Source organism: Phascolarctos cinereus, unplaced genomic scaffold (genome assembly GCF_003287225.1).
Source record: "Phascolarctos cinereus isolate Bilbo 61053 unplaced genomic scaffold, phaCin_HiC Scaffold_726;HRSCAF=1367, whole genome shotgun sequence".
Lineage (NCBI taxonomy): Eukaryota > Metazoa > Chordata > Mammalia > Diprotodontia > Phascolarctidae > Phascolarctos > Phascolarctos cinereus.
The window spans coordinates 355000448-355013510 of record NW_027556098.1 but is presented as its reverse complement, the minus strand read 5'-3'; the positions used below and the strand labels follow the sequence as shown (position 1 = coordinate 355013510).

Below are 13063 nucleotides of genomic sequence, written 5' to 3'. Positions count from 1 at the left end.
TGACTCCAAATCCAGTGCTTTTTCTACTGTACTGTATTGCTTCTTCATTTGAAGCCCTGTGATGATTTTAATCAATAATCAATTAATAAATATTTATTAAGCACTTATATGGCAGGCATTAAACAGTTACTTGTTTCTAGGAGTTTACATTCTGTAGAGGGAGACAACATTCATGTAGATTCCAAACTGGAAGAGACCTGAGAGGACATTGATTTGAACTCCCTTATTTTAGAGATGAGGACATTAAGATCTGGAGAGTTTAAGTGATTTGCCAAAGGTCAGGTAGGTAGTGTCAGAAGGACAGGTAGGGTCAGGACTGGTATGGTATTCAGCTTCCCTGACTCAAAATGCATTATTTTTCCTCTGTAACAAACTGATTCTCTCTCTAAAATTTATACAGTATAAACACAAGGTAATTTATCAAGGTGTGGCAGAGAAGGCACCAGCAGTTGGGAGAATCAGGAAGGAATTTATTTGGAGTGTTGCATTTGGGCTTTTAAGGAAGCTAAGTGGAAATGAGGAGGTAGTACATACAAGGCATGGAGAATAACCTGTGCCAGGTCATGGAGATGGGAGGGAAATGTTTGTGAGTGGGGAATAACAAGAAGGCCAGATTGACTGGACTTAAGAATGCTTGAAGGAGAGTGGCATGCTATGATTCTTTGAAGACCTCCCTTATACAATATAGAATAAACATATAGAACTAGTCGTAGAGTTCCCATTTCTTTAGTTTCCCTGTGAACTTTTGGAATTTTGTGGATACCATGTAAAGTTCAACTAAAACATCCCATTTTTACACACAATAGACATCTGCACTCAAGGCTGTACAAGAAGAGTAGCCCCATGTTCATGTCCATATCTATTTAGTGCATTATTCTCCTTGGTTGGCACTGAGGGATTTTGGGGGGGAGAGTGGCATGTCATCACTTAACTTGACATCACAGGTCGTAGACATACCCCAAATACACTAACTTCTCTGAATAACTTGGATAATTCAAAGAATTTATCTAAGTTCTTCTGGTACTGTTAATTTTTGACTTGTATAATTTTTGGTTTAAAAGGTTCTGCATGTTTACTTCATAATATTTAAGATAGCTTTACAAATATTAGTTTTCAGATATTAATCTCAGAACTAGAAGAGGTCTCAGAGCTCTGTCCTATATATGAATAGGAATCTTTTCTAGAACCTGTGAATTATGTGCATGTGTTCTTTCACCATTAGGTCCTTGGAAATATTATGACTGTCTCATCTTTTGATCCCTGTCACCCAGAGCAGGGCTTTTTACATAGTATATTCTTTGAATTAGTATTAATATTAACCTTTACAAGATTGGCTGCCCTTAAGGATGGTTGAGCAGTATTTCCAGAAAGTGTTTGTTAAAATGCATTTATAATGACAAGCTATCAGAATTGAAAGGAATATCTTAGATGCTTCAGCCCAGCTTTCTGATTCCATAGGTGAGACAAACTCAGAAAGATAAAGTGTTCATTTAAATAGGATGTTACCCTAGTTGAGAGAACAAAGCATTAACCCATAGGTAAGCCCATAGATAAGCCCAGAATAGTTCATTATGACTTCCTTGTAATTTTCCTGAAATGATCTACTTTAAGCTTGAACAACCCCACACTTTCAATTTTGCTATTCATAATGTAGTCAGTAAGACTGTTCCCCATTTACATTGCTTTCATGATTTTATAGACTCTGCTTTCAACCTTTCTAAATCAAAGAGGCTGTGTATGCTCTCATATGGTCTCCCCTTCTTCATCTTGGTCATTCATTTTACTGTGAAAATCTATAAACCAAGTTGAATTTCATAAAACAAAGTTGTGGGGAAGGATTTGAGAGAGTAATGGAGACAGACTAACCAATTGTGTACAAATATATTTGGTATTGTGATACTTTGAATTCTGTATTTCCCTGTCAAAGTAGGGGATTACTCATCTATGATCACTATGTCTGTTTCTAGCTGAATGTGGGTCATCTGTCACTGGGACTCAAGGCATCCTGCTATCCCCCAACTTTCCTGTGAACTACAGTAACAATCATGAGTGTATCTACTCCATCCAGACTCAGCCAGGAAAAGGGATTCAGCTTAAAGCTAAGACATTTGACCTCTATGAAGGAGACATTCTCAAGGTGAGGCTTAGAGTATATATTTGAATTCATTAAGTTTTTAATTGTCTATGTTCTTTGTTGAATTATCTGTAGTCTTTTATTTTTTTCCTCATCTTAATAGAATATAAACTCCTCGGTGGTAAGGATACTCTTAATTTTTTTCTTCTCTCCCTAAGTCCTGACAGACTGTTTGACATGTCATAAACGATTGTTGAATTGAGTAGAATTTAGCTTAGAAAAGAAGGGGAGGGGGCAGCTAGGTTGCACAGGGGATAGAGCACAGGCTCTGGAGTCAGGAGGAACTGAGTTCAAATCTGGCCTCAGACACATAACATTTACTAGCTGTGTGATTCTGGGGGAGTCACTTAACCCCAATTGCCTCATCAAAAAAAAAAAAAAGAGGAGGCAAGAATTTGATGTTGTATGTTTGGATATACAGTCATTCAATACAGTAGTATTTGTGGCTATCTTAACATCCCCCAAGAGCAGGGGTTCTTAACTTTTTGTGTCATGGGCCCCTTTGGCAGACTGGTGAAGCCTATGGATTTCTCAAAATCATGTTTTTAAATCCATAAAATAAAATACATAGGATGATAAAAGAAACCAGTTATATTATAATGCATTTATCAAAATATTTTTTAAAATGATCTCCAGATTGGGAACCCTTGCCCTAGAAGAATAGAGGTATCTCAGCCTACTTTCCTAGAGATTCAACCTAAGTGGAATATGCATTAATTTGTCACGGTAGCCTCTTTGTTCTGGGCAGTCAGAAGAGATACTTGTTTGGGTGGTTGTGGCTGTGTATGTTTCGGTGAAAATGTATAACAGACATGGGGCTTGTCCCTTTCCCGGTATGAATTCTCTACACCACAGATGGAGGATGGCTCAGAGCAGTCAATTCTAGCATGAGTAAACTACTGAAAGCTGCTCCTGGGTATTTAGTGAAGTGCTTTCAGTCCGTTCTGATTTAGGTTAATGGCTTTAGAGCTGGAAGGCACCTGAAAGATCATCTGGTCACACCTTTTGTTTTAAAGATAAGGAAAAAGATCCAGCCATGGAGTGACAGGTATAAGGCTCTACCGACGATGAGGAATTCAAACCCAAGTTTGAAGTGAATAGTTTGCTTGTCTGTAGCTGGCTATTAATTGGATTGTGTGGGGAAAGAATGATGAGCGCAAGTCCTGCAAGTGTATTCCACAAAAAAAAGATGGCTTGGTTGTCAGAGTGGTACCCCTGATTCTCCCTTAGCCTTCTCTTTTCTTCTTGGTTATGGAGAGGTATGGCAGCTTATGCAGTCTTCATATCACTTTGCAGGATTGCAGTTCAATTCAACAAAACTTTATCAGGCACCTAGTGTATACAGAACACTGGGTTGTGTGTGTAGGAAATACAAAGCTAAGACAAAGTCCCTACCCTCATGGAGCTTATCACTTAGTAGGAGAATAATACAAACTTAGATAAATATAATACATGATATTCTATAATGTTAAATTCATTAGGGAGGAAAGGGCCTTTTGCAGTCCTCAGGGTAAGGTTACTGACGGAGTTCAGGTAAAGATTCATGGAAGAGGTGTCTCTGAGCTTTGGTTCTTTGGTCTTCTGACTTACAACATTATAGTACTGCTACCTCATCTTCTTATAAAGAAGGATGTCCTATACCTTATATCTGCACATGATCCTCTGCTTACCTGACTCTGGAACTTTCCCTGTTGTTTGAGAATTTCAGTAGGAAGGGCTGATTTTGTTTAAGATAATGTAGAGACCAGGCAGGTAGTCCAACTCCTAGCTTATTTGAATTTACCAGTCACTAATCTTCTCACCTAGGAAAATGGCCCTGAATATTGTTCATTAACTGGAGGGAGGAGAGCACTACCTGGAAATAGGAATGCCCCAGACATACTTGCCACCATTCTAGTCTAGCCCTCTTTCTTTACTGTTTACCTGGACTGTTTATAATAGTCACCTAATTGATGTTCTTTCTTTCTTAGTCTATCTCCTCTCTAATCCATCCTTTACACATATTCCCCAAATAATATTCTTAAGGTTCAGGTGTCAGAGTTGTCAACCAAGTCAACCATTCTTTCAAAAACCTTCAGTGGCTCTCAGTTGCCCCTGAGATTAAATATTAATTCTTACATTTTGACCTTTAAAGCTCGTCAAAGTCTAGCACTAGCTTGACTTTTCTCATTGTCTTTCTACTTCTTTACTAAGATGTTAGATGTCTGGTTTCATCCTTTGCACTGGATTCAAAATTATTCATTGTAGTTAATCTAGTTCAAACAAAATTTAGTATACATTTCGTGTATATTATTGCTGACATTGTTTGTATTATTCTCTAGAATTTGCTCTCTTCACTCTTCATTGTTTCATTTATGGTTAGTTATTATGAATTCTCTAGATTTTTATTATGGCCCATTCAAATAGATACAAGATATCTGCTATTTACTATTATACCGTGGTATAGGTAGTGTGGCTAGGGATACCTCATAATATTCATCTGCAAATTTGATAAAACATGCCATCACTGCCTTCATCCAGATCATTGATAAAGATGCTACATACAAGGCCAATAACAGATTCCTGGAGTGTTCTATAAGTTCCTCCAAATGAATGTTGAAGCATCAATGACTATTTACAATTTTTGCAGGACAGTTGGGGAGGGGCAGAGATGGGGTAGTGGTGGTGGTGGTATAGTAATTCAGCTACTTCTGAATTCACCTAACTTTACTATCCAGCTCATATATCTCCATCTTGTCTACAAGTATAGCATGAGAGACTGGAGGTTTTTCTAAAATTGGGTTACCTGTTGTCTACAACTATGATCTCCAGGTGGTATATATGCATGCAACAGGGTAAATGTAACAATTCATTGGGATCCTGGAGAAAAAAAAATTGACTTTCTATTTATATTCTTTTTTGTCTAAAAAAAGAGAATGTAAAATTATTCATGTTTAATACATATTGAATTTGGTACCCTTATTTGGTCCATGCCATTAACGTATACATTATGTCTCAAGGGAAAAGTAGAAATTCTCCAAAGTGGGGGAGCTGATACTGGCAACTTCACTTGTTTATTCAGTTTCAGTGTATTGCACTGAAATCCAGTTTGTGTTATCTAATTTTAACTAAACCAATCATTATAAAATAGACAGTTATCATAAAAATGTTGCTTCAAGGAGATTGCAGATTGAAGAGAAAACTTATACTTCTTCTCCTAGTATGAGTTCTTTGTTAGCCACATTCCAAGTTAAAAAACTAATAACCTAATCATATCTGACAAGTCATCCAAAAATTTTGAAATTATCAAGATTATTTGAAATATGATTTTATTGTGCTTTATCATTAATGATGAACTTGCCCTGAAAAGATTCAAAGAAATTCCTTCACACAGTTTATTCTCTGAATGAAGGGAAACATTATCCATTATTAACACAAAAAGAAACATGTCATTTAAATTAGGTAGAATGGTTCTAACATTGACCATTGTGTTTTACCAGTTGTATTGATTCTGTTTTACTGGTGATCTCTTCAGCTCCCATGGATTCAATTATCATCCCTGTGCTGATGATTCTCAGTTCTAATTATCCAGTCCTAACTTACCTTTCTAATTTTCATTCTTATATCTCAAACTGCCTATTAGATAGCTCAAACTGGATGTACTCTAGTGCAAGCCTTCAAAACCTCATGCCAAGATTATTGTGGTAGCCTGCTGGTGGGTCTGCTGCCTCAAATCTCTCTCTACTTCAATCAATTCCATTCAGCTACTAAAGTGCAGGTCTGATCATGTCATCCCCCTACTCAGTTAACTTCAGTGGCTCCCTATTGACTCCAGAGTCAAATACAAAGTGTTCCATTGGCATTCACAGGACTTCATAACCTAGTCCCCTCCTACCTTTTCCAGTCTTCTTTCACTTTACTCCTCCACACACACTCTTTGATCCAGTGACATTGACCTCCAGGCTATTCCACAAATGATACACTCCATCTCTCCATTCTGGATGTTCTCTCTGGCTGTACCTCATTCCTGTAATGCTCTCTCAGCTTTTCTCTGGCTTCTGACCTCTTTGGCTTCTTTTATGTCCCAACTAAAATTCCACTTTCAACACTAGGCCTTTCCCAACCCCTCTAAATTCCAGCACCTTCCCTCTGTTAATTATTTCCTGTATCCTGTATATAACTTGCTTTGTAATTATTTGTTTGCAGATTGTCTCCCTCATTAGGCTCCTTGAGGACAGGGATTATCTTTTGCTTCTTTTCGTTACCCTAGGATACTTAATAAATATTGATTGATTGATTTTAAATTCATCATGTTCAAACTTGAACTCATTTTCTTTCTTCTCAATTCCTTTCTTCTTCTAGTTTCCCTCTTACTCTTAAGGGCACCACCAATCTCCCCCTCACCCAGGTTTACAGCCTCATTGTCATCGTTGATTCCTCACTCTCACCCTCCATATCCAGTCTGTAGCTAAGTCCTGTTGATTTCTTCATAACATCTGTCATAAATACCCCCTTTCTCTACTCTGGCACCTTAATACAGGCCCTCATCACCTCATACCTAGACTACTCTAATAAAATAAAATAAAGCCTTCCGGTTAAAATGTCTGTCACAAGTCTCTCTTCACTCCAGTCCTTCCTCCATTCAGCTGTCAAGACTGATCTTAATGCTCAGGTCTCACTGTGTCACCCAGGACCTCACCTCTTTCCCCTGTCCCCCTCCCCCTGTTCAGTCAACTCCAGTGTCTCTCTGTCATCCCCAGGATCCAACAGAATATCCTCTGGTGTTCAGAGCCTTTCACCAGCCGGCCCCCTTCTACTTCGCCTGTCTCCTTACATCTTATTCCTTCTTTCTCACTCCCCCGCCCCAGCTCATGTACTCTGAGATTCAGTGAAACTGACTTCATTGCTGTTTCTTACAGAAGACACTCCATCTTCTGACTCCATGCATTTTTTACTGGTTGTCCCTCATGCCAGGAATTTTTACTCTCCTTCAAATTTCAGATAAAATGCCACTTTCTGCAAGATTTTTTTCATAGTCCCTATTAATTGATAGTCTCTTCCTTCTGCTCATTACCTCCACTTTATCCTACATGTATATTTTCTTTGTACATGCTGGTTTGCATGTTGTCTCCCTCATTAGACTGCGAATTCGTGAGAATATATGTAATTCACGTATACCATGACATAGCGAGCCTCAGAACCAGGATTCAAAGCCTGCCTCTGAAACATGCTGGTTATAAGACCCTGTGCAAATTATCAAGACTAAAAGATGCAAAAGATATGTTAACCTACTCCTGTAAAGGAAATTTCTTCATTTGAGAGTTCTCTATAGCTATGAAATCCCACATCCAATCCCTTTTCTTGTCATTATATCACATAATAATTACCTGTGAAAATATTATATCCTCAAATAGACTATAAGTTCTTTGAATGCGGAAAATGTCTTGTTTTTAATTTAATAAACCCTTATTGATTTATTTATTTATATTTGGCATGATTTGTTCTTAATGAAGCAATGTTATCTCTTTTTGATCACCTCTTCACTTTTTGGATGTTCACAAACTATTCTCTTTATCATTCTAGAATTTTGCCAGGAATTAAAGCCAAGTCCACTGACCTATAGTGATTAACTTTTTTTAATGTCTTATATTCATTATGCTACATTCATTTTATGAAATATCCCTGCCCTTAAATCATCCATGGTAACAGTAAAAAATAGTTAAGTAAGACTAACAAGCAAAACGATTACCTGACATATAATATTCCATTCCCATGGTGTCTGCATCTCTTTTAAGTGTGTTTTGTCATCTGTTTTTTGGACCAGGATACACTCAATATGAATGCAGTTGCCTTTTCATATTCTTTTAAAATTTATATTATCATAACCATTGCCTAGATTGCTCTCTTGCCACTAGATCTCTTCCAACTCAGATTCTGTGATCTGTGATTTAGTAGCACAAGCAGATCTGTGCAAATGAAAACATTTTTTCTGGAAAAGATAGATTGGAGGGAGTGAAAGGAGAAAGCACACATGTATACACAGGCACATATACACATACACAGAGATCTCTCTAAATATTAGTTGTATTTACCAAATACTCAGGACTAAAATTCACATTGATCACCTTGAGGAAATAAGCTCAAAAACAAACCAATATATAAAACTAGGCTGTAATAATGGGAAAAATAAAGACCACTGAAGAAATCCTTAAAATGCATCGTGTACAGCCCAGCTTGGCATAGATTACCTGCCTCTCCTATATTTCATTGGGTAGATGTTAAATTCCAAAATAAGAGGCCTTAGCAACCTTGCTATACTATATGCTTTATTCTTAGCCAGAGAAGTGAAAATGAATGAAAAACTATAGAGTAAAAAGGCCAGGAGATTAAAAAATATGTATTCTGATAGCTCACATATGACAGTTGTTCAGCAAATAGGGCAGAGAAAAGACTTGCCAGACTCCCAACTCTGGAATTTTAGAAACAAGAAAACAGGAAGCACATGCTAGTAAGCATTTTGGGTTTTTTTTTTCATTTCCTTTGGTAATATTCCTAGCAAAAGGGTATATTCTCTGTCAGAGGTTGTTGTTGTTGTTTATCCTTTCTTCTTGAAGAGGACCATGACATCAGGAAGGTGATATCATGACATGCAAGTGAATTAGATTTAAATGAGGGTGGACCATGCAAAGTTACCAGCCTCACTTTCTCCTCTGGAGCCATCTGGGTCCAGTAGCAAGATGTAGATCAAGATGACTGGAGATACCCTGATGCAGTGGGAGACCTTGGTCTTTTTAAGCTAAGGTCTTTCCCAGGTCTCAGTTTGACTGAAGCAATGCCTATTCAGCGATTAAGGCTAGGTAAGAAATCCAGAGGTAGCAATATTGCGTATATAAGTGGTCCAGTTTAGACTTCTTTTTACTATGACCTGTATTTGTTTTCTAGATCTGTTGAGTGTGTGGTATGAAATTGTTCTTTCTGTATACCTTTCTAATACTTCTGTGGACTGTTTGTGGGTCCTTGGCACAGATATAGGAGTCTGCTGTCTGTCTTAAAAATTCTCTCTCTCTCTCTCTCTCTCTCTCTCTCTCTCTCTCTCTCTCTCTCTCTCTCTCTCTCTCTCTCCTTATTTCTGTCTTTCTGCATCTGCCTGTCTCTGTCTCTTTCTGTCTTTCTCTGTCTCTTTGCGTCTGTCTCTGTGTATATGTCTTTCTCAGTTTCTGTATCTCTCCTTCACTATCTGTCACCCCACTCTTATGAGCTGCCTTTTGTAGGCACACAATCAAATGTAATATGATGAGTTATCTTCTGATTATCATGCTCTACAACATAAGGTGGGCAGTAGCATCATATTTTCAACCTTGACAGGCTAGTAGTCAAGGTATCTTGTGGTTCGGTGTTAGACTTTTCCTTGGTTTGGAAAAAATTCTAGGATTAATGGGCATGGTATTGTCTTCCTCCTCAGAATTCTTCAGAGTGTTCTTGTCTTCCAAAATAAGGTCTGCAATCTGAACAACAACAACAACAACAACAACAACCACCAAACACTGGCCAAAGCTCTGAAACTCTGTATCATCACAATTGGGTCTTCTCATATTTCCATTTAGATGCAACTGTATTACTTATAGTCACAGGCCTACACCTGCTCATAGTCTGGCATTAGTTCCTGCTTTGGTAGGAATTTGTACATAAGAATCCGTGGCTTAGATTCAAGCTTCACGTCTCTGCTTTTTTCTTGTTGCTGTTGTGCTGTGACTTATGTGATCTCGTCTGAATACCAGACACTCAGTAAGCACTTACGAAATACTTTTTCATTTATTGATTCGTAGTTTACCTTCATTTTGTTTCTCATCATTAAATCCTGTTCCTCTCCCCCATTCTTCAGAGCCTGTTTGATTTTCTGGTGTTTTGCTTCTTTCTGATTTCTTTTAAAATATATTTTAAAATATATACTTTATTTTAACATTCATTTAAAAAAATTTGAGTTCCCAGTTATTTTGCTCCCTGTAGACCTTCCCCAATCCATTGAGAAGGCAAGCAATATGATACTATATATGTGAAGTTTTGTAAAATATCTTTCCCTATTAGCTATGTAGGGAAAAAAATAAACAAGAAAAAAATAAAGAAAAAAGAGTTCTTTCTCTGGAGGTGGACAGCTTTTTCATCAGGGGTCCTTTAAAATTGTCTTGATCATTGTCTTGATCAGAATAGCTAAGTCTTTCATAGTTGATCATCATTATAGTATTGCTGTTACTGTGTACAATGTTCTTCTGGTTCTGCTCGCTTCACTTTGTATCAGTTCATTTAAGTCTTCACAGGTTTTTCTGAAACCATCCTTCTTCTCATTTCTTAGAGCACAATAGTATTCACTCCATCACAACATTATACCACAACTTGTTCAGCCATTCCCCACTTGTTGGTTATCCCCTCTATTTCTAATTCTTTGCCACCACAAAAAGAGAAACTATGAATATTTTGAAGGTTTGTAGGTCCTTTTCCTTTTTTTTCCAACTTTTTTTTTATCTCTTTGTGATACAAACATAGTAGTGGTATTACTGTTGCTGGGTCCAAATTGTTCTTCAGAATAGTTGGAGTTCACAGCTCTACCAACAGTGCATTAGTATTACTATTTTTCCACATCCTCTCCAGCATTTGTCTTTTTGCTTTTCTGCCATGGTAGCCAATCTGATAGATGGTACCTCAGAACCATTTTAATATATGTTTCTCTAATCGATAGTGATTTAGATAATTTTTTTTCATGTGACTATTGATAGCTTTGATTTCTTCTTCTTCTTCTACCTGTTCATATCCTTTGAACATTTATCCTTTGTGTAATGGCTCTAATTTTTTTTAAAAAAATTTGTCTCAGTTCTCTATATATTTGAGAAATGAGGCCTTTATCAGGCAAACTTGTAGTAAAAAAAAAATTCCCCGTTTCCTTCTACTTTTGCCTGCATTGGGGTTTTTTTGTGCAAATTTTTTTTAAGTTCATGTAATCAAAATTATCCATTTTACTTTCTGTGATCCTCTCTATCTCTTGTTTGGTCATAAACTCTTCTCTTATCTATAGATCTTCCAGGGATCTTCTTGCTCCTCAGATTTTGCCTGCCTGAAAAGCAACATTATATAGTGCAAAAAGAGCTAATATTAAGTCAGAATTTCAGTTTTGTTTCTGCTATCATTATAACTGTCATTGTGTCATATCCCTGTATGATTTTGGATTAAGGTCTTAGTCTTAGTTTTTTCACTTGTAAAATGGGGAGAATCATACTTGTCCTGCCTATCATACAGTGATTATGAGATTTTTTTTGTGTGTTTTTGTAATTATTTATTGTAATTATCAAAGGAGATTTATATAAAATGCTTTATAAACTAAGATTAATAGAAATAATTATTACAGTCTTTCGTCACCATTATGGCATGGTTTTTTGAACATTTCCCTTTTCCTGACTTTTGTTAACTACAACTTTCCTTTCTCTGTCCTGCTTACTTAAACTTTTGATGGCTACTTAGCTTTCTTGGTCCTGGTCCTGGCCTTGCCACTATCCATGACCTTAATGGGATAAGTATTTACCCTTGCTGTAGCAGGAAGGAATAAGAGTAGATAGGAGGAATATTAAAGTTGTCATTATATCAAGGAAAGATTTAAAAAAAAACAAACAAACTCCTTTCTGTGTAATTGGACACATCAGGATGGACTGGTTGACCTCTTTCTGTCTCTTTGAGCCTTGGGGACACTGAGTCTTGTGACTACAAGTGCCATAGATATTCCATATTCTTCAAATAGATAGGACCTCTAAAGCTTGAGCCAAAAGCATAATAAGTGCAACACTATCTGATTAAAGAATGCTGTCTTTTAGAATGATTTACTTAATAAATAGTAGAATAGAAACTGTTTTAATATGCCTATAGCCAGCTCCACATGGAAGCACAGAAATTGTTTGCTATGTAGAAATACTCATTACCCACCCAAAATGCCAGCTCTGATATTTGCCAAAGCACTATGAGGGTCTTTAACTTGGCTACTGCTTCTGTTGTTGTTTGTACAATCCCTGGAAGGGAATGGTAAACTAGAAGTCTTGAGAGCTAACATACTGTTCCAGTGAGAATTGCCTATTACTGGAATTCCTAAGGCCAGATACAAAGCAAGAATGAATGATAGCTGGCAATGGAAGGTCCTGTTCCTAGTAGGCTTTGGCCATTGTCCCCTCTTAAAGATGGGGAGCTGGGCAGAGGTTAGCTACCTAGCCTGCTTCCTGGGAGTCCAAATCTCTAGTGCCAGATACTTGCTGCTCAGGCTGCTATCACCTGTACACCCTCTTCCTTTGTCTAATGCCTTATCCCTTTCCAACAAAGTGGTCAGCACTTTGTCCACTGGTGGGAGACAGGAGGCACAGCTAGTAGTTGAAAAGGTATCCTGTGCACTTGAATGACAAAAAGTAGTGCTAAGTGAGGACATGGCTTTTGGGTTGCCAAGTATTCAGGAACAGGTGCCCCAGGAAGCCCATTCTTCTTTGACAGTATAAACTGGGTAAGAAACAATGTAGTCTGAGGAAGGAGAAAGGAAGGGAACAGCCTTTATTAAGTGCCAGTTATGTGCTAGATACTATGCAAAGAATTTTGCAAATATCTTATTTGATCTTCACTAAAACCTTAGGAAGTAGGTGCTAGTATCCTCATTTGTAATTGAGGAAACCGAGGCAGTTAAAGGTTACTTGACTTAGCCAGGGGCACGTTAAGTGTTCACTGTACTATGGGAATACACACACACACACACACACACACACACACACACACACACACATACATATACACCTATATACCTATGTACATATATATGTATATTTGGAATAATATGTATAATAGGAAGAATGATAGAATTAGAACTAGGGGACCCAGGTCTTAGTATTTGTATGAACTTTGGTAAGGTGCCGTAGGCCCGAGCTTCCTCAT

At 37.4% G+C, this 13063-nt stretch overlaps 1 protein-coding gene across 1 annotated transcript in view; it reads left to right on the top strand.

Moving 5' to 3' along the window:
- The window catches only part of CSMD2 (CUB and Sushi multiple domains 2), a 974125-nt gene that overhangs the window by 682595 nt on the left and 278467 nt on the right, over positions 1-13063 (top strand). The window contains 1 exon segment of the mRNA XM_078157010.1: positions 1968-2137. Coding sequence (XP_078013136.1) covers positions 1968-2137 — 170 coding nt within the window.